Source organism: Emys orbicularis, chromosome 9 (genome assembly GCF_028017835.1).
Source record: "Emys orbicularis isolate rEmyOrb1 chromosome 9, rEmyOrb1.hap1, whole genome shotgun sequence".
NCBI lineage: Eukaryota > Metazoa > Chordata > Testudines > Emydidae > Emys > Emys orbicularis.
The window spans coordinates 81,537,378-81,559,003 of record NC_088691.1 but is presented as its reverse complement, the minus strand read 5'-3'; the positions used below and the strand labels follow the sequence as shown (position 1 = coordinate 81,559,003).

Sequence of the window (21,626 nt, the reverse complement as noted above, 5' to 3'; positions counted from 1 at the left end):
GACAGAAAGGGTTTTCCCATTAATGTAGTTAATCCTTCTCTCCGAGAGGTGGTGGCTAGGTCGATGGAAGAATTATTCTGTTGCCCTAGCCACATCTACACCAGACGTCAAACTACAGCACTCAGGGTGCAAAATTTTTCACAGCCCCCAAGCTTGAAGCTAGGTTAATCTAATTTTTAAGTGTAGACCAGGCCTTATATTCACTGAGAAGTCTAATGAGTCTTTGAGCCAGCAGTAATTAATTGCGCCTTGGAGGTTGCCAACAATTGTTTAAAAACATCGGAGGAATAGAAGACTCCCCTTATTCAAGCCTTATTTATAGGGTTATGATTAAAAAAAATTGGCATCAGTACCTGAGAACATCTCTGGCTGACATCATAACAGGCCAGATGAATACTTGCATGTGAAAAACAATCTAGTTTTGTTTGCCTCCCGTAAACAGAATTATTTTTTTCTTAAAATCAAAGGTGATTTCTCTGTTCCTTTTCCTTCAAAAACTGGAACCTGTGACTTCTGATTTAAGCAGGTCCTGAGGACCTTTCCTTGAATGATGTGAAAGAAATATAAAAACAAAAACAAATAGGTTTCCAAAGGCTTAAACGTGCACATAGAAGTTAATGCAAGATGTGGCTATAATTCAAGCAGCATTTGAGAAACATATTGTTGCCCTTATTCAACTTGAGCAACTAGTCAAGGTTTGGGGCCTTGAGGATGTTCCAGTTAGAAGTAGAAATTGGTGATAGTCAGGGATTTCCTTGATGCAGTTTTGTTTATTTACAAAGAATGTACCAAGTCCTGTGTCTCTGAATGCAGCAGGACCCAAGAACAAAAGAAGCAATTTCTTCACTTACAGTCGAAAGTCTCTTCAGCCAAGAGGCCCAAATAGGGCTGCCAACTTTCAAATTTCTTAAAACCAGACACTACAGCCCCCAACCCCTGGGCTGCTCACTCTCCCCTGCGCCCTGTCGCTTGCCCGCTTCCCCTCCCCCAGTTGCTTGATTGCTCCCCTCGCCCCCGGGACTCACCTGCCGCCTGCAGAGCTGGGAGCTAACATGGAGCCTGCCTGCCCACGAGATGCAGGTAGGAGGTGGACTCCGACTGAGAAGGGGATGGCATGGGTTGATGACCACCCACCCCCAGGCAGGGGGCAGGCTGGCAATGGCATTTCCAGGCAGCGACCGGACTTTTGGTGTCCAGTCAGTTCTGACCAGACACCCTTCAGGTCCCCTTTTGACCGGACTGTCCAGTCAAAAACCGGGCACCTGGCAAACCCAAAAGCTTTTCCCAGGGTCACACTGTGCTTACAGGCTCCAGCTTGGCTTTTTCTTGTCTCTTTTCTTCTGCCTCTCTCTGTTCTTGTCTGTGACCTCAATATCTGCTTGTTTTCTCACACTCCGACACACAGTTACCCAACTTAATACTCAGCCCAAAAGCTCCTGGGCAGGTACACATACACCTTTTTGTCTTAAGTGAGGCTCATATTTACGGTTAAGTTACCTGAAGGGTGAGTTCACACCTATCGACCTCAATGGGGTTTTAACCCAACCCATAACCCAACCTCAGCTCTTACTAGTATACTGAACTGAACATTGCTACAGGGACAAACAATTTAAGCACCGAACGGTGGTAAGTGCTACAAATGTCCATCGAATTATGATAAATCATTTCCTTTTAGCCCCTCACTGGTTTCAGACTATTGTAGGGCACTTCTCCTGCAGGCTATGTCAATTGATTTAAATCACTGGCTTCTAAATTAGAGATGCACTAATTGTTTTGGTTTATATTCATCAAAAGGCTTAAATCCAGACCAAAAAAATCACTTTCACTTCCATCAGCTTACATTAGTTTTAAGAGGATGAGGGTTGGGAAGCAAGGCCAACATTAAAAGGGCATGAAAATTCCTACTTGATACTGTAGCTACCTGAGGGACTCTCCACTGCCTAAGATCTCAGATTAGCTAAATAGCTGTTGAAAGGTCAGAGTCGCACTGTATTAGAAGAAGCAAGAGAACTTCCTCTTTGTCATAGGGTTGGCACTGCAAACTGTCCCACTGCACAAACAAGCTGGAGAAGATGGGGTACACAGATCCTTTTCTCTCTGTCTCACCCCTTCTTTCTCTTCCTCTCAGGAGAATGCAGCTGTGGAATTCTCTCTCACTCAACACATAACCATGTTGGTGGCGTGTTTCACAAATAAGCCCTAAACTTTTAAAAATTCCTTTTAAGAATTCTCAGTGTTTATTTTGTGTGATTTTGTTTGGCTATTTTCTGCATGTCTATTTAGTGTGACTGCCAATTAAAAAAAAAAATCTATCTTTATTCCCTCCAGAATCTGTGGCCAGTTGGGGATTCTTTCAAGAATTCGGTGTATTCATCATAAATTTGCTGTGAGGTGATGTGTGCCTCCTAAATAATGCTGAGCCCCCTTGGCTCCCATTGATTTCAGTGGGAATAGAGGACATTCAACACTCACAGGCTTAATAGATTGAATTTGTATTGAAACACACAAAAGTCTCACACATGGGCACTTAACAACTATTACGTATTCACGCTATAGAACATATTTGCATTTGGCAAACTCATTTGTCCCTCTCAGAACGGGAGATAGGGACACCGTCTCATCACCCTGATAATGATGAACTTGCTTCCTTGTAAAAAGTTGCCAAATTACCAGCTACCTCAGTATCTCCAAAGAATGATTTGATACTACACTGATTTTTGTGTATCTAGGTGAAAAAACAAAATGGCCAATAGGTAAGTGGGAAATTACTTAGTACAATTTGCAAAGCATGACGACACTCCAAATTATGGACATCACAGTGCTATATTATTTTTGGCACAGTTTCAACTTTGGGAAAAATTCTATTAGTGCTTGATTGTGTTTGAAGATGCTTCCTCCTAGGCACCACTTTGAAAATTTCCCTCCCATTAATTATAAGCAAAAAGCTTTGTTGTTTCTAGAGCCAATCTTATGATCCTACATTGGAAGAACATGTACAGATTTAAAACCAATCTTTTTTCTAATTTCCTCCTCTTATTAAATCTACAAATGTAGTGTTCATGAGAGACACCAGATTGGCAGTGCTGGAAACTACAGTCCAGTGTCTATCAACTGAACAGGTACAGTATGGACTAGACCTGTGTAATCTATGCCAAGATGGACCTTAACTGTGTAGCATGTCCCCTGTTTCCATAGCACCTCAGTTCTGAATTCTACAGAAAACTGGACGTTCTGTCTCAGATTCTTTAGTCTGGGCACTGTACACGTAGTGCAGCACCAGAGTGTGGGAAGTTGGGAAAGGGGCTTTGTGTATCTTTGCATTCCCACCAGGGAAAGCACGGCAGTCAGGCTGGTCACGCAGATTCGGCGGCATGCCTGCGGGAGGTCCGCCGGTGCCGCGCCTTCAGCGTCCCCGCCGCCGAATTGCCGCCGAAACCGCGGGACCGGCGGACCTCCCGCAGGCATGCCACCGAAGGCAGTCTGACTGCCGCCCTCACAGCGACCGGCAGGCTGCCCCCCGTGGCTTGCTGCCCCAGGCATACGCTTGCTGCGCTGGTGCCTGGAACCGCCCGATTCCCACAGTCTTGAGGAAAGACTGCTCTACATTGTGTTCTGCTAAACCAGGGATCGGCAACCTTTGGCACGTGGCCCATCAGGGAAATCCGCTGGCGGACCGGGATAGTTTGTTTACCTGCAGCGTCTGCAGGCTCGGCCGATCACAGCTCCCACTGGCCCTTCCAGGCCAATGGGGGCTGCAGGAAGCGGCGCGGGCTAAGGGGTGTCCGCTAAATTGACCGCCTATGCATTGATCGCTGCAGCGTCGATCCTCCGGTAAGTGTAGACAAGCCCTAACTCTAATGTGGGAGGAGAGCACAGCACAATTGAAGATGAAGGTGGCTGAGAGGTGCAGCTCCCCCGGGTGTTCAGTGATCACACACTGCTTAAGGTGCTTGCAAGAGCTCTGTTTTATTCTGTGTCCAGTTCCAGCTGGCTGTGCATGAGCTTCCCCTGTCAGGGAATCTCAGCTCCTAAAGGCACATTCCCAATACAATACCCATTAGCTGGGTTGCAAATGTGTGTGGCTTGAGAGAGGCAGGTGGAATAGGATTTGAAATAAAGTGCTGTTGTGGTGGGTGGTGCTGACTGTTGTCAGCTTTAGGGAAGGCAAATGCTGCAGTGTCAGGGCTCTGGCTGCATTAAAATTAGTTGGACTTTTAAATAATGTGCTCTCTCACTTCCATTCCTTCATAATTATCATCTTTCTTCTATCTGTAAAGAACACCTCCGTGTTCCACTATTTTAAAAATTAAGAGCACTTTCTCAAACACGGGCAGGTAATGATGTACAGTGACAAAGGAAATAGAGAGAAGAAAAGCAGGAGGCTGACATTCAAATATGCATTAAAACAGGATGTGATCAATTTTAATCCAACATTGCTCACAAGAGATAGAGCTATGCTGTATTGCTAATATTACTGCTACTCATTTACATGAGCTGAATGTTTGTAAAATCAAAATGCCCTAGAAAGAATAATGTCTGGATGTGAATCCAGGGCATATGAAGTGTGCTATGCTAAAATATTTTAAATTATTTAACACAGAGAAAACACAGCACACTGCATTAGGTCATGATTCATTTTTATGGAGCTTCAACAACCACCTACTGCGTTATTTGGTTTCTTCTGCCTTCTTTAATTTTATAAAGTTACAGTCAGATGACTTACTAAAAAAGCTTTATGAAGCTAAAAATTGATGACTTTGTGCCAAATTTAAACAAAGGTAAATGAAGCATCTTCACAGTGGTTTGTAGCAAAATTTAATATTTATTTACTTATTTTGATTTCTCAAACAAAAATGTCCAAAGTTCTAGGCACCCTGCAAGCTCCTAAAATGACATTTTACAAAAAATCATACAGTAATACACCTCACTCAGCTTTGGCACTTAATAAAATCCAGCTGTACTAAAACAACCATTCTATCTCAGCTCCTACCCTGTTCTCTAGATCCATGAGCCTCTCTCAAGCCCCAGAAAACAAAGGAATCTTGCAACATGCTGTGACATCCTGCTTGGGGTACCCAGAACTGTGAGCCACTGTGTTACCCACCCACCCCACCCCCAGTCTCACCAAATGAGAGGTTTGCTGCTGTTAAGCTATGTGTCAGCTCCCCGACACACTAGCTCATCTGCCTTGCCAGAAAACTCTTCAGGATTCTGCCAGTCCAAACCTTGCCTTCCAGGTAACAATCATAGACTCAGAGACTTTAAGGTCAGAAGGGACCACCACGATCATCCAGTCCGACCTCCCGCACAACGCAGGCCACAGAATCTCACCCACCCACTCCCGTAACAAACCCCTAACCTAAGTCTGAGTTACTGAAGTCCTCAAATCGTGGTTTAAAGACCTCAAGGTGCAGAGAATCCCAATTCCTGAGTTCTCCAGAGATGTCTGCCTGCAGTGTCCAGTCCCTCCAACTGGACACTCGCAGATGTTATTAAGTTTGTTGCCTTCAAAGAGACAGAGCACACATCGGCCTGTTAGGTTAGCTGAAGATTCTCCCATTTCACTGTAATACACAGCTCTGTGATGGTTTTGTAAAGAAACAAGAATAAGTTTATTAACAAAGAAGAGAGGTTTAAGTGATAATAAGGAAGAATAAAAGAAACTGGTGTGGTTACAAGTAAAACAAAACAAAATATGCTTTCTAGTGACTAAAACTTAATTTCAGCAAGTTTTTATTTTTGTCTTAGCAGGTTTCTCACCTATATGCAGTTTCCAGCTACTCTTGCCTCCCAGGCCAAGATGATTCAACTTTCAGAGAGCACTGAACCCTAAGTTTGGGACCAGCGTGTTACCAGTTTGCATACGATCCCTTATAAGACATCTTTAAGATACATATTATGACAATAGTGTGTTGGGGAAATGAGTGCGTCAGACCAGATATGAGTAACAGTATGGTGTGCCCTCTGCCAGTTGGTATTGAGTGGCTCCTAGAGAGACACATGCCCCGACAGTCAACATATCTGGGCTTTTTCAGACCAAGACGGGGAGTGAATTCCAAAGCTGAGGACCCCTGCCTGCAGATGCCTCCCTTATATACTAAGGGATCCAGTTTGAGCATATTGCTTGAAGTCAGCTCTCACAGGATAGCATGGAAAACGGAAAGTGATTTCTCATCTCATATAGACATGTCCCAGTCCATTTTGGGCTCTGTATTTTGTACAGTGCCTAGCACAATGGGGTCCTGGTCCATTTCTAGGTCTCCTGGGTGCTATGGTAATACAAATGATAACACCTTAATTTCTACTTGGAAACCAGAGAACTCATGACAGGTATTTATGGCATCAAGAACTCCCAGTAGGACACTCCACTTACCAAGTGAGCTTCTGAATAGTCTTACGATGTAGCTAGAGTGACCAGACAGCAAGTGTGAAAAATCGGGACATGGGGTAGGGGGTAATAGGAGCCTATATAAGAAAAAGACCCAAAAATCGGGACTGTCTCTATAAAATCGGGACATCTGGTCACCCTAGATGTAGTTCCATGGGGAGCTCATAGCAGTAATCTAATCTTGAAGTGACATAAATATGGATGATGGTAGCAAGAGCAGCATCTGGCAGAAGAAGAAAAAGGAAAAGGAGAGTGGAGGAGCCTGAAATCTTCTGGCTAAGTACAGATGAAAGAAAATCTGTCCTGGCCACAGATGCTACTTGGTCATCTAAAAGCATCTGCTGGTCTAACCTGACCCCCAACCTCTGACTACTGGATGGCTTAAAAAGGATAAATATCAGATGTCCAGATATGAATGAATATATTCAGCTACTATGCATGCTCCCAGGTTTTCAGTCCTTACATGCCCCCTGTTGCTGTACAAAAACAAACAAAAAATCCTGCTTGACACTGTCCTAAGGGGTAGACTTCACCCTGTACCCCACTTCTTAGCTTACGGTGGATTTTGAGAGGTGAGAAGTATAGGCTAGAAGTTGTACATCCTCTCCTCTATGATGTCTTTTAGGGTGACTGGCTGGTCCCTCCCCAAATACAGTCTTCAGAGGCAGGGTCAGCAAAGACACCCTTCATCCCTACTTCTACAAATCTGTGTTAAAATCTGAGGGAGCTGGCTGCCTCCAGTTCTGTAGTGGGGCAGGAAAAGCTCTCGCTACTATTGCCCACGTGCCTAGGACTCCACAGAAAGCAATTGCATGCAGTAACTAGGGAAACCTCATGAACTGTACTAAGCCTGCATGGTCTACAGTGATGACTTTGAGCACTCCCACTGCCCTTGTAAAGACTCCCTTTTATTTAATGAGGGGCTATATGACTATAAGAACTCTGGATATAGAGATCTCAAACCCAGTGCTCCAATAGTTCTTAAACCATGAGCACTTATAGATTGTGTCCAGAGTTGCTTCCATCACAATGTAAAAAGAGAGTGAGAGAGATGGATTCAATTATGCATTCCTCTGTCTCAAACAAAGGGCTGTGGGTGGGTTAATCATGTAGTCAAGCAGCTACCCCCATTATGTATGTGTGTTTATTTTCATCTTGTCTCCAGAGTACTGTTTTACTATTATTTTATGTAACCAAGTGCTGGAATTGTAAGATTAGGTTGGGGTAAACTGTAGCATTGGAACTTGGGAGGGAAATTAGTCCACGAGAACAGATCTGTTTTAAGAGGTGGTTGTTAACATGAAACAAATTTGAGAACTAGTGCACTGGATAGTTGGTATTTTGGAGAATCAGACTTCAAAGCATATGCTGTGAAGAGTGGTAGATTGACAACAAAGCAGATAAGGCAAAGAATGCTGTAGAGCAGGGGTCTCAAAATCCCGGCCCACGGGCCATCTGCAGCCCAAGAACCTCCCCAATGTGGCCCGCGGGGCTCCAGCAATTTTGGGGCCGGGTCTCTCCCTTGGCCCTGCCTGCTGCCCCCAGGCACTCCCCCCACACACACATCCCCCGGGCCATTTAAAATGGCCCGGGGCCCTGCCCACCACTGGCAGCACAGCGGAGCTGAGTGGCTTCATGCGCGCTTGCTCCACATGGCTACTGGCCCTTCCCTGTGGCCCCGGGGGAGGGGTTGTGCCTCCATGTGTTGCCCCCGCCCCGAGCGCCCCTGTGGCCAATGGGAAGCTACGGGGGCGGTGCCTTGGAGCCCCAGGAAAGCACCGCACCCCCCTCCTCCCTCCCAGAGCCTGCACCCCCTCCCCACACACCCCCTCCTGTCCCAAAACTCCCTCCCAGAGCCTGCACCCCCTCCCCACACACCCCAGCCCCCAAACTCCATCCCAGAGCCTGCAACCCCACCCCCTCCTCCTGTGCCCCAGCCCAGACCCCCCCCACCCAAACTCCCTCCCAGAGCCCAACCTCTCACCCCTTCTGCACCCAAACTCCCTTCCAGAGCCTGCATCCCCATCCCCTACCCCAGACCCCCTCCCCCACCCAAACTCCCTCCCAGAGCCCAACCTCTCACCCCTTCTGCACCCAAACTCCCTTCCAGAGCCTGCACCCCCATCCCCTACCCCAGACCTCCTCCCCCACCCAAACTCCCTCCCAGAGCCTTAGGCAGGTGGGGGGCAGAGTTGGGGGGGGGCGGAGTTTTGGGGGACGGGTTCTGGACGGCATGAGTGACATTATTGGCCCGCTGGGAGGATTTGAGGACTGGCACTAGCCCTAAGGTAAACTGAGTTTGAGACCCCTGCTGCAGAGAAATGAGAGTCAAGAGCCATTTATAGCATCACAATGTTACTCAAGGCAACAAAAGGAGCATTAATCAACAGTGAAAGACTAATAACCTAAAAGGATGAATTTAACCCTTCAAAGAGCTTGGACAAAATTTACTACATAAGGCAGCAATCAACACAGAACATCCAGAACTAGTACTAGTTTAAATGTAGATAGAATATAAAAATCCCAATAATGGAAACACCCATCCTGAGCCGTGGATGTTTTTATAAGATTTATAATTTAACATTAAATCAGAGAATCACATTGGATACTGCTGCTTCCCCTAGTCATAATATCTACAGCCTCAAGAAGGGAAGCATAAATAAAATCTTCAGTTGAAACTACAGGGCACATTTTTAAGTTGATACCAATGTGAGTAGTTACATTCTATTTAGAGATGACACTGGGGTTAATACCCATACTCTTGTGAAAAATAATACTGAATCTTTTCAGACCATGGAACATGGATTGTCTTTCACGAAAGTTGGCACCTCTGACAGCACAGCACCCTTAAGGACTATTCTGGGACACTGGTTGTGTATGGTCTTAGAAGGAAGTGTGTTACCTACAATGAACAAAAACCACTTGACAGGAATGGGTGGGTGTTTTTAAATGTTTGGAAATCTTTAAGTTGACTTCAGCTGTTAGAACAGAACATTTCTAAAACACAGACTGCCAGAAATTCATATGAAAAGTAAAAGGCAAATACCTCATCCAGAGCTGTAAGCCTGGATTTCAGCCGAGTTGGCCAAGTTGTTTGACTTAGGGTAGGTCTACACTTACCCGGTAGTTCGGCGGCGAGCGATCGAACTTCTGGGTTCGACTTATCGCATCTTGTGTGGACGCGATAAGTCGAACCAGGAAGTGCTCGCCGTCGACTGCGGTACTCCAGCTAGACGAGAGGAGTACCGCGGAGTCGACGGGGGAGCCTGCCTGCCGCGTGTGGACCGCGGTAAGTTCGAACTAAGGTACTTCGAACTTCAGCTACGTTATTCACGTAGCTGAAGTTGCGTACCTTAGTTTGAATTAGGGGGTTAGTGTAGACCTGTCCTAAAACTGTCTGAATAAATCCCTCAGATAACCATTCTGCTTCCATCAGCCTAGGTCATTTAACAGCAAGGCTAAGCAGCCAGAATTTCTGCTTTTGCTGTTTTCCCTGACAATTTTCTCCTTGCCTAATTAAAGCATTCTCTCAATTTCCTTCTGCTTTAGGGATTAGGATGCTTATTCTCCCTACCAACAATTGCTAAATAGTGTATGGTGGCTCCCAGTGCAATAGAGGATCAATTATGATAACCCAATGAACTAGAATAGATGTATAGTATTTTCTGCCCAGATAAATCTCTCAAGCCATTGTACTAAATCTATTAGGGCTGTCCTACTTTTTCAGGACATTACAACAACCCTGAAACCTATCTGGGGATGATGCAAATGATGATGCAACATTACAACATATACATCACAATAGTGTAATGTGATAACTTTGTCTTAGTGGACAATGCCCAAGAATAGTGGCAATACTTGATCTAGCTTCCAGTACATAGTCTCCACCTGTCTGTTGTGCTCCTGGAGTTAGTGCAGGGGTTCTCAAACTAGGGGTCGGGACCCCTCAGGGTGTTGTGAGGTTATTACCTGAGGGGTTGTGAGCTGTCAGCCTCCACCCCAAACCCCGCTTTGCCTCCAGCATTTATAATGGTGTTAAATATATTACGTGTTTTTAATTTATTAGGGGGGTCGCACTCAGAGGCTTGCTATGTGAAAGGGGTCACCAGTACAAAAGTTTGAGAACTACTGATAGTGGCTCCTTAACTTAAGGCACTTACTTGACAGCGCAGCACATGGCTTCTACTCCGTAGCAAGGTGCCTGGGTGCTGCAGGACTGTAGTGAAAAATTTTCAGTGTCTATGTAACATGAACAGACCCAGGTTGGTGGCGGGGTCAAACCTGGGACCTGTGAGGCTTAATGCATGAGCCAAAAGCCACATGGCTGTTAGCTAGGGCTGTAGCAGACTCATTAATCTCTCAGTGGTCTTGGTGACATTAGAGGGGACAGAACACCACACCCAGGAGGTGTGTGGGTTACATCTACAGGTATGTTTTTACGTGGAGCTTTTATTTAAGTGTGACATAACTAGTAAAAGGAGTGTAGTAGCCCCTGCATTTTACACTGTTCCCACATTTCTGGCTGGTAAGGTTGGACACTGTTGTTGTATGTAGGTTTCAGAGTTAACAGAGTGGGTTGACATCGATTCTAGGCTTTCTTTCTCAAAGAGAGAAAAGTTCTGAGTCAGGGGTTGCGTCCTGCAGCTGTACTAGCCCTGTACAGTGACCAACCCAGCCTAGGAAAAGGGCCTGTGAGCTCATAGTGAGACAGCCACGACGCTTCACAGACAGGAGAGAAGGGAGGGAAAGGGTGAGTTAGCAAAGCCCCCCCGCCATGCGCGCAGCCGGGGTTACGAGGCCGCTGCTCTAACCACTGGGACACGCTGGCCCAGGACAAGACCCCCCGCCCCTGAACTCGCGAACGCATCCGCCACAGCGCTCCCCGCTAGGCTTGAACAAGCAGCGCGCGCCACCCACTCCCGCGGGGGATAGCGCGACGATGTCTGTCATAGCGAAACGCCGGCGCCCTAGGAGACGTTGGGAGGCGGAACGGAAGTGAGGAAGGGGAAAGAGCCGGTCGACTTCCGGTTCCGCTAGCCGCTGCTGCCGGCGTCTTGCGGGTGGTCCGCTGCCTGTCCAGCCCCCGTGCGGCGACCCGAGCGGAGGAGGATGAGCTTCGAGCACCGCAGGGACTGGAGCCGCGGCGGAGGAGGGGGCCCCCGGCCTTCCTCCTCCTCCGCGGGGGGACACGAAGGCCGAGGGGGCAGCGGAGGGGGCCGGGGGCGGCACCCCAGTCACCTCAAGGGCCGCGACATCGGGCTGTGGTACGCGCGGAAGCAGAGCCAGAAAAGCAAAGAGCCCGACAGGCAGCAGGTAACGGCCGCGGCGCGCATCGGGCGCCTCTTGCCCCCCGCTGCCCCCAAGTCCTGCTCGCTCCTTTCCTCCTCCTGGGCCCGGGGCTCAGCCGCCGCTGCTCCCCGGCTCCGGCTCTTCTCCCTCTGCCCCTCGTCCTTCCCCGCTTGACGGGCCGCCAGCCCCTGGCGCGGTCCCCCGGCGCTGGGACGTTTCCCGGGCGGTGAGTGGGTGCAGCCCGGGCGGTGAGTGGGTGCAGCCCGGGTTCTGCTGCGCTGGACCTTGGGCCCATTGTCAGCTACTGTTGTGTGGTCTGTCGCTCTCTGCATGCACGTACACACCCCCAACTTATTTGTGACCCCCCCCTGGGGGAGGGGGCACATGATGGTCTCAGCCACGGAGCCGCATAAATACTGCAGTCAAACCCGCCCCCAGTACCAGACTACATCCATAAAGAAAGCACTTGATCTTTGAGCTATCTAGGGTGCAGGACAGTAGACAGCTAGTAGGCTGTGCCGCTTGGGCCGGGGTCAGGCCTGGGAATTTTAGCCAAGTTTGCGAGAAACAAAACTTTGCTCTGAAGACAAGTGTCATGAAATGTTTGGGCACACAGAGTTAGTTTTTAAGGTTTTGCGCCCCCCTCCCCAAAAAAACCCCACCCAACCCGCCCTACTACAGTAATCTGTAGAGAACATAACTTAATTTAAAGATGATATTCTGTATTGAGTTTGCTGAGTATTGAAACTGGCTCCAGGCTGTGTCTTATCCCTCTTTCAGCTATCCTCTCCCAGATAGTTATGCAAACTCCAGAAAACTGTAAAGGAAGTACCCCTGTGTCTGAAAAGCTAAATGGTTAAAAGCAGGTAGCATGGAAGAACACTATTCATGTTTGTGTGCTTTACTCATCCCTGTTTCTAAAACTCCTCTGCAGAAAAGGTTGCTCTTGCACTTTTTGCTTCTCTAGCAGCAACATAAAGAGCTGTAGTGGGAAAACTGAGGATTCTCAGGGGTTGTTTTTTTTCTGCTATGGGCAGTATTGTATGCAACAGCACAGGTATTTCTAATAACACTTCTCTGTAGTATATGTACACGTCTAGAGGTGCAGAAAAGATAGGAGGCAGGGAATGTAGAGGAAGAGAGAGTCTTTTTAAAAAGCAATGAAAAATTTATTATTCTGGTTTTGTAATTAATAGCTAAACATTGAAAAGACCTAAATACATCAAAACTTGTCTTAACCTGCTAAAATGGTCAGAGAAAGTCTCCTTGGTGGCTGTTAACAGGTTTCACTGTAAGTAGGGGGGGTTGGGATGTCAAAGTGACTAAAAAGATTAGCATTCTAGAGGTGAGCATGATATATCTCAGTTTCTTAAACTTGGGTTCTCCTTATATCTGTAATGCAAAGAATATCACCGCTTAAAAATCCTTCTTACAAATAATAATTTGTGCATGACTTTGACTGTAAGTATATAGAGAAGTCAAAATCTGTGTGGTTGCTAAAATGTCTTGTGTGGCATGATGGAAAAGACCTACTCACCTCTACGTTGTGGATAAACAAGTTTAATTTAGTAGTCCCATACATTGTACTACTGTTACGATTGCAGGAAAATGAAAAACATTTTTGTAGTTAAACCAAGCATGCAACTAAATGTTGAACATGACTATATGCTCTTAAACACTGGTGGAAAAGCTGTTTTTCTTTCCTCAAATTAGAGAGCTGTGGTACGTATGGATGAACACAGGGAAGAACAGATTGTACAGTTGCTGAATACTGTCCAGACTAGAAATGAAAAAGAACAAGAATCTGTGTCATGGTGGTCCGGTGAGGAAGAAGGGTAAAAAATCAATTACTTATGCTATCTGTTTCTCTCTTGGAAAATGGTGGCAAAAGATTTCAGTAGAAACTGCTAAAGTTAAAAGTGGTGTCATTGTCATATGGATTAGATTAAATAAATAAAATGTTATAAATGCTGATTATTTTTTTTATGTAGTAACTCGTAGAGGAAATAATTAGTATGACCATTGCTTTCAAACAATTTTCTAGGTTATGCTTGAGTTCTGGGTTTGAAATTTTTACCCACAATGAAGACTAAACATACTAACCATAAGCCAATAGGCAAGAACCTTCATTTTTGGTTTTTATTTGGTTTACCTGGGCATTTATAAGTGTTTGTTACAAAAATTAAATGGCTGAAAATTGGTACAAAAAATCAACTTCACAGTTTTCCCGATAAATATCGGGGTTAGTGTTGGGGGGGGGACAGGATGACAGGAAGAAGCAACAAATAGTGGAAAAGATAAGAATATTGAAAGTAAAAGCAGTGTAATGCTGTGGATTATTTAATGAACTGAACATCAACAGGATGTACACATATGCACACCTATGTCTCTGTGTGTATCTTCCAACAACTGCCTTACTTAGTCTCGCATTTACACGTGGACTAATTTACTATAATATAAATACATCTACCTAATGTAATGGATTGGATTTTCTTAATGTAACCAGTATTTTCATGTACTTGCAAATTCGGGTGAAAATCAATAAAATACTGAATAATAGCTTTTGTAAAATGTGGGGAAATTTTGGTTAAAAAAAGAAAATCAAAGAGCCATACTAATATTGGGGGTAGGAGGTGGAGGAAGAGGGGGTATCTTCACCCAGTGAGTTCCACAGATTTACCTCTTTTCATTCCCAGCTGCTGGGAGGGAGGGGGCAGGATGCTGGACTTCCAAGGATGCTTGTGAACTCCATTTTTTGATACAGTTTCTCTCTGGTCTTATGCTAGCAAACTTTATAGTTGTAATTCACCATCAGTGGCAACAACTGTAGAAGCTATAGTGGTATTTATTCCTACTCAGTTTAGATGTAGTAAGAATTCCTGACTCTCTTTACACTGCAGCTTGGATCTTTTAAGAGTGCACAATTAAGTCCCTGAAGCCAGATTTTTAAGCGTGTTTATGTGCCAAAACTACTTTTGAAATCAATGAGTTAGGTATCTAATTACCTTTGGCCTGGCATACTCTTAAAACATCAAAATTAATCTTGAGTATCAGACTCTGGCTAGTAAGTATCTGATAAATGTTGAAGCTCCCCTTGCTGTTGGAAGGGAAGAGTGCTCTCTTTCCCACCCCAAAGACTGTTGGGGGAATGGCTTTGGTGCTGAAACTCTGCCTCTGGCATTTGGGGTGCAGAGTACTATCCTACTCTATTCTTCCCTGGCCTCCATTTTTTGGGGGGGTTCTCCTTGTGAATAGGTTCAGCCTCAGTTAATGTTTTCCAAGCTGAAGTGAAATAGGCACACTTCTTGACAATTTCATTTCTACCCACAGGAGTCTCAATAGCCGTAATGAAACTAACCACCAGAATCTTGTTAATTTCACTCTGCCACAAGAAAAAAGTTATGGTCCTAATCTTCCAGTCATATCCAATTATGAGATGGGACAGTGAGAATAGCTAAGGCAGTAGTTCTGTCTGCAGACTCAGACATCATTACATTGGTTTACAGTCCGTATTCTCTACTACATAAGTAGGAGAAACCTATTTTTAGATACAGGCTTAAAGGGACACAATGTAATAATCCTATGTTGTAAACAAAAAGTCTTATACTTTTAGTGGGATAAAATAGACACCATCTGCTTAGCAGTAACTCTTCTATCTGAATTTTTTACCTGCTACTGTGATAAATTTCATGTATTTTACAGCAATTTGTATCTAGTTTTCCACAGCTTGTATGGATCTTTCACATAGCAATGGGGATAAATATTTTTAAAAGCAGGAAAAAGTAATTTGTAGAGCCATAAAAATTCAGAGTGCTGGCAAGCTTAGTACCTGAAATGAATTTTAACTAACTTCAAAAAAAGACTATATCTCAAATTGACAGTCTTTTTAACACCAAAGATTATTAAAATTGAGAGCTTTAAAAAATCCTATTTACTTGTCACTATACTCTTATACCTTTTTGCATTTTTCTCAGCTTGAATAATGAAACTCAAAAAAACTTTGTTTAGTCAGTGTCACTTGTAGATGGCTTGTATGGCAGTGATTGGGTTTCAAACACCGCAGTGGAATAGTTTGTTAAACTGTTTGAAAAAATATATAATTTTAATTATGGTAATACTGTATTTCTATTGGTACATGTAAAAACAACTTTACCAAATTATAGTCTAGTAAATTTAATTTACATGTATCTTAAATTTTGCAGAAATTGATAACGTCCCCATGCTCACCAGGGAAACTTTTGTACTTACCTCTGCTGAGTGGACTTTTTCAAACTATGCCTGAGTTGATATGTTCAAGTATATTTTTGGTGAAAAGTGCAAGACAGTTAAGACACATTGCCTTCCCCCACAAAGGCCAACTAAGCTTGTAGCCTTGTTTTTTCAAAAAGAGATGGACTAGGAATCTATCAAAGGGAGCCCTGTTTTGTACTTGTTTCAATAGCCAAGCATATATTGGATTATCTCCTCTTAGAAAGATTTTAATGTGGAAATTGCATTATAACCAAATCTTTGTTTCTGATATAGTCAAGACGTACCTGTAGAGAAACCAACTTTGGCGAAGACTTCTGTAAAGCGGAGACCAATTTTGGAGAAAACATTCCTAGATCGAGATTCAGAATATCTCTTTCAAGAAAATGAGCCGGATATTGATTTGAATGAGAAATTTAGAGAAGAGTTAAGAAAGAAGAAATTTGATCCTAGATACATTGAAATGCAGGTACTAGATAATGGTTAACTAGAAGACACAACTGATGCTAATGTTTTTATTTATAATAGTTTTTTATTTTTATAAGCAAAAACTAGTTACTTTTGATACCCTCGTTAATGGAAAAGTGTCATGAAAATCTGTTTGGTGTTACTTACGTGAAAATACTTTTTTTTGACAGTGTCATGATGTTACTTTATGCAATTTATCAGCTGTCCATCATTTCAATAAACATTTGTACATGGCAATTAGCAATAGTAAAACATTTGGAAAATATTAAAAATCCTGTGAATACTTCTGAATATAAACATGAACACCTCTACCTCGATATAACACGACCCGATATAACACGGACTCGGATATAACGCGGTAAAGCAGTGCTTGTGGGGGGGGTGGGGGGGGGCCTGCGCACTCCGGTGGATCAAATCAAGTTCAATATAATGTGGTTTCACCTATAACCCGGTAAGGTTTTTTGGCTCCCGAGGACAGCATTATATTGGGGTAGAGGTGTATTTTGTGTAATAATTTTCATGTGAAGTTCATCCTAAAATGCTAAAATTTAAATGCAAGGTAGTGGACAGCATATGATATGATTATTTTTAAGTGAATGAATTAGATAATTCATCCATAAAACCAGTAATCCACCTTTAGACCAGTTTATGGCCTAGAAATCATGCTGGTGGCTCTGCTGGTGGTGAAAGAACAAGGCAATGTTGATTTGGACATATTAGTTGTTTTTGTCATAGTTTATCATAAGGTGGTGCTGTTCTGCTTTCAAGGTCTTATGTAGGAGGATGGACTCATATCAGCTGATTTCAATTATTCCTCTCTAGCCAAATCCAGAAGGTCATAATATGACTCTAAGGCCCCAATCTTGCAAACGCTTACACACATATGTAAGTATGTGAATAGTCTCGCTGGACTACATACAAACTTAAAGTTAATCATGCACATAAGTGTTTGCAGGACCTAGGTCTAAGCATGTACAACTTGTTATATTAGTAAGTTCTTTTTTCAGGTTAAATTTACTGTATTTTTTACCTCCAAAGCATAAGTGTATTTTAAAAATGAATATAACTTTGTTTTTTCCCCAGAGATTCCGAGAGAAACTTCCTTCATATGGGATAAGAAGGGTAAATGTATTTATTTTTACTTTGAAATTCAGTGCACCTCTGCTATTTTCCTATAAACATAGGAAAATAAGGGTTTGTAATTCAGACTAAAAATGTAATTTTTGGACCCAGATTTATAACAGAAGGTCTCTGTTTTGAAATATCTTTAAAGGAAATGTTATAAAGAATCTTACCACCTTCTAAAGACGGCAGAACGTGGGAGGCTTCATAATTACAGCTAATTTCTTTCTAGAAAAGATTTCGGGCACATAGACATGCAATGTAGGGAAGCTCACTCTGCTTATTTTGAACCATACAGTTTTACAGCTAGACAGTAGTCGCCATGGAAACCAGACATGAGCACCAAGTATATTTAAAATACTATATAGCTTTTTTCATCCTTCACTTTGCAGATTTAACTTTTAAAATATTGCATGCTATTTGACACATTTTATTTACTGTATTATATCTTAAATTGCCAGATATGGCTGTTTTTATTGCTGGTCATGATATGTTTGTATGAGTTATGATTGAACATTGATTAAATTCATCTTTATTCCGTTTTAGTCTCTAAATCACACTCTTGTGGCTGCATGCTGTTTTATGCTACCTATGCACAATCAGTGAATTAACGACCATTTTAGCCAAAGGGGGTTATTTTCATCTTAGTTTAAATAACTTGTATATTACACGTCAGGGTGAAAGTACTCCATAAGCTTTGGTTTGTAGGTTTATTAGTTGTCTCTTTAAAAAAAGGACAAAAATCTAAGAAACAAATAGTTCCATTGCTCTTCAAATTCCAGTAACCTTTTTGTGGGGTTTTAAACATCCCCTTGCTGTGATTGCAGCACAAACACTGAAACATTGTGATAAAATATGTGAGATGGAAAGTGCTGCTGAATACAAACAAGAAACAGACCAGTTTCTCTTCAGTGACTGAGCTGAACGAAATGCAAAAGCCAAACAAACAGGAAAAGTGAGAAGTTAAGCTTTCATTTTCAATTATCTAGGGCTAGCTATATTTTCAAAGGGGTTTCAAACCCTCTTTGTTCATAAACCAAAGTGTTTGTGCAGGATTGTTAATTATGCAACCCTATTTTCATAAATTATAGTATTCATTCTGTCCACTCAAGTAATTTGTGCATGGCCTTAGTCATATATTTAAAGTGCATGGCACACTTTGAGACTCTGGCCCTAAACTGTTAATAAAATGGGTATTTAAGTGTGTCCCTTTAAAGTACTGTGGCTTGTTCTTTTAAACTGAATTCAAAAGAATAGGGAATTATAGAAGGCCTTCTACAGTTTAAAAAGACTATTTTTGTCAACATAACATTACATTTTCTTTTCCTTTTAAAATAGGAACTCGTAACTGTGATAAATAATAATCAGGTGACTGTGATCAGTGGTGAGACTGGTTGTGGAAAGACTACACAAGTTACTCAGTTCATTCTGGATGACTATATAGAGAGAGGGAAAGGATCTGCTTGCAGGATTGTATGTACCCAACCTAGGAGGATCAGTGCTATCTCAGTAAGTGCAGTGCTGAAAAACTGAATTGTTTCTTTGAATATTAATTTCCTTTTGCAATAGAGAAATTGTGGGACAAATTATTTACTACTTGTATTGCACTACTGCCCAAAGTTCCTAATCAGAACCAGGCCTCGTTTTGTTAGGCTCTGTACAAGCATATAGGATGTGTCATTCCCCCAAAGAGTTTACAATTTTTAATTCCTAATTCCTTGAACACTTGCACCTATAATTAATGTATTTGAGTAGTTGTATTGAAGCCTATGGGCTAGCAAGTATGTGTCTGCAGGATTGGAGTTCAGTGTTGCTCTTTTGAAGTAAACAGCATTGAAGCTGAACTCTTTGGCAGGTCTGTGCAACTTGCAAGGGTAGTGGAAGTTCACCCAGAGCTTACCTATAGACCTTTGTGGGTCTTATTAGTTGGGTTTCCTGCTCAGCACTCTTACCTAATATGGGCATAGTAAGGGTAAAGGAAAACATGAAAGGGTCTGTACTTGGACTCTGGCTTTTTGGATACCTTATGTCTTGCTGTTCTTGAGCTGCCCAGAAAGTGTTTTCCCATCACTTTACTGGATGAAGCAGCACAGCTTCAAAAACTAGTTTCTTCTATGCTTTCAGCCTCATTTCTCAATACTGTGTGATAGTCATAGAATAATAATAATAATAGTCACAGAATAATGGTTGAACTTTAATGTTACTTAACAATTGCTAAACAATTCGATCTAAAACTATTGATAAAGAAAATTAGAGGCGAGCATTTCTCAGCTTGGTTGATCTCGTGAAGTTTGACCGCTAGAATGTACAAAATGCATAGTTTCCATTAAGTAGAAATATGAGGTGCAGGGTTGTAAGGAGGAGTTCCACTACCCAGGAAGAGTTGCATGTCATGCTGTTAAATTATAAGGGGGAGGATTGAAATACCTTTAGTTCCATCGTATATAAAACTGCTCCACTGTCTTTTGAAATATACTTTGGGTTCTACACCAGTTCCTGAATTGTGGCAAAAGAGTGCTGTATCCATCAGCAGAGGGTATTAAAGGTAGTTTGTGTTGTTATAAACTGACATGTAACCTCTTCATGGTAGATAGTTCCTACTGAAGATAAGCTGCCTTTTTTTTTTTTTTTTTTTAACATGATGCTATTTGGTTTGATTTTAAGGTGGCAGAGAGAGTTGCAGCTGAAAGGGCAGAAGTGTGTGGTAATGGCAAGAGTACAGGATACCAGATTCGTCTCCAGAGGTAATTGATAGGGGGTTTTTTGGTGTTTGTATGCTGACTTGAATGTAAACTGACAAATAGGAAAATTTGAAATACTATTTTAAACATAGAGGGAACATACTTAACTGCTTTCACCCAGAGGAGATTCCTGAGTAATTTTCCAGTACATGGTTGGGAGGAAAAATAAGTACTTACTTGAAAGCTTGACTACAATGGTTGAACTTTAATGTTACTTAAATTGGTGAGAAGCCAATTTTTGTAGTATAGTCTACTTTCCTGTCATGAGGGAGCAAGTTTACATCTGTAATTCTGTTAATTTAAAGGGGATAAACAAAATGAACACCATGTGGTGGAAGAATTACAAATAGCACAGGGTAAACAGGCTATCAATATGCACATTTTAAACTGTTAAAAGTTGAGATAAGAGGTGCCGGTTGAGGCAGAGAAAGAACAAAACAATGTTATGGTTCAAAGACTTAAAAATATCTTGTGTACTAATCCCGGTTACACTGGAAACCATTTGAATGGTCAAATTGCAAATCACAGCATGTGCAGTTTCCAATCTGGAAACAACCTTATTACAATGGACATATAGAAGGGAGTGTTAAAAGTTAAAAATGTCAATAGCTTTAGGCCCTTATCCTGTGAACACTTATGCATGTGCTTAACTTCACATCATGTAAGGTTAAGCATGTTGCGTCAGTGTTTGCAGGCTTAGGGTTTTAGTGTAGGTACTGATGTATCTGGAATAATCCTTAAATGAAAAACTGGATCTAAAAAGCTAAAAATAGAGAATATGGCCCTAGTTGTAATCTGATATTCCAGTGTTGTTTTTGTGCACAGGTGTTTTTATTCAGGATGTAAAATTCTTCGTGGAGTGAAATTATATTCTCATGTATAAACGCTGTTTAACAGAGAACAATATTTTGCCTTGTTTTTAGTCTAACAACATTTTGGGATGAGTAGAGAAAAGCTAATCCTGAAACGGTGACAAATAATGGCTGTAAAGCCTGGTACTGTCAGATTGCAAATGATCCATTCCTCATCATAGGCATACTATGGCCTAGCCCTGACTTAATCCCCTCTTGCACTAATTTAGTTCTAAATGAACAGGCCTAGAGAATAAGTTGAATGATGTAGATTGTCATTATAGACACTTGAAAGTGCATTCTGCTTTGGAGCTTTTAAAGTACTTTGTAAAATATTAGAAAAGAGAATTCAAGAATTCTTAATGCATCTCTTTTCAGTCGGTTACCAAGGAAACAAGGTTCCATTTTGTACTGTACAACAGGAATCGTCCTACAGTGGCTCCAATCAGACAAGTAAGTAGTTGTATTCACTAGTTTCTTTTTAAATATAAATATCAGAGTTTTAGTGAGCTAGCTTTT

The 21,626-nt window shown here is 42.5% G+C and overlaps 1 protein-coding gene across 1 annotated transcript in view; it reads left to right on the top strand.

Annotated features, from left to right (window-relative positions):
* The first annotated feature begins 11,497 nt into the window (after window positions 1-11,497).
* The window catches only part of DHX36 (DEAH-box helicase 36), a 31,888-nt gene continuing 21,759 nt past the window's right edge, over window positions 11,498-21,626 (top strand). The window contains exons 1-7 of the mRNA XM_065411424.1: window positions 11,498-11,701; window positions 13,391-13,512; window positions 16,202-16,394; window positions 17,477-17,515; window positions 18,854-19,024; window positions 20,180-20,259; window positions 21,486-21,560. Coding sequence (XP_065267496.1) covers window positions 11,498-11,701; window positions 13,391-13,512; window positions 16,202-16,394; window positions 17,477-17,515; window positions 18,854-19,024; window positions 20,180-20,259; window positions 21,486-21,560 — 884 coding nt within the window. The remainder of the gene's footprint in view (window positions 11,702-13,390; window positions 13,513-16,201; window positions 16,395-17,476; window positions 17,516-18,853; window positions 19,025-20,179; window positions 20,260-21,485; window positions 21,561-21,626) is intronic.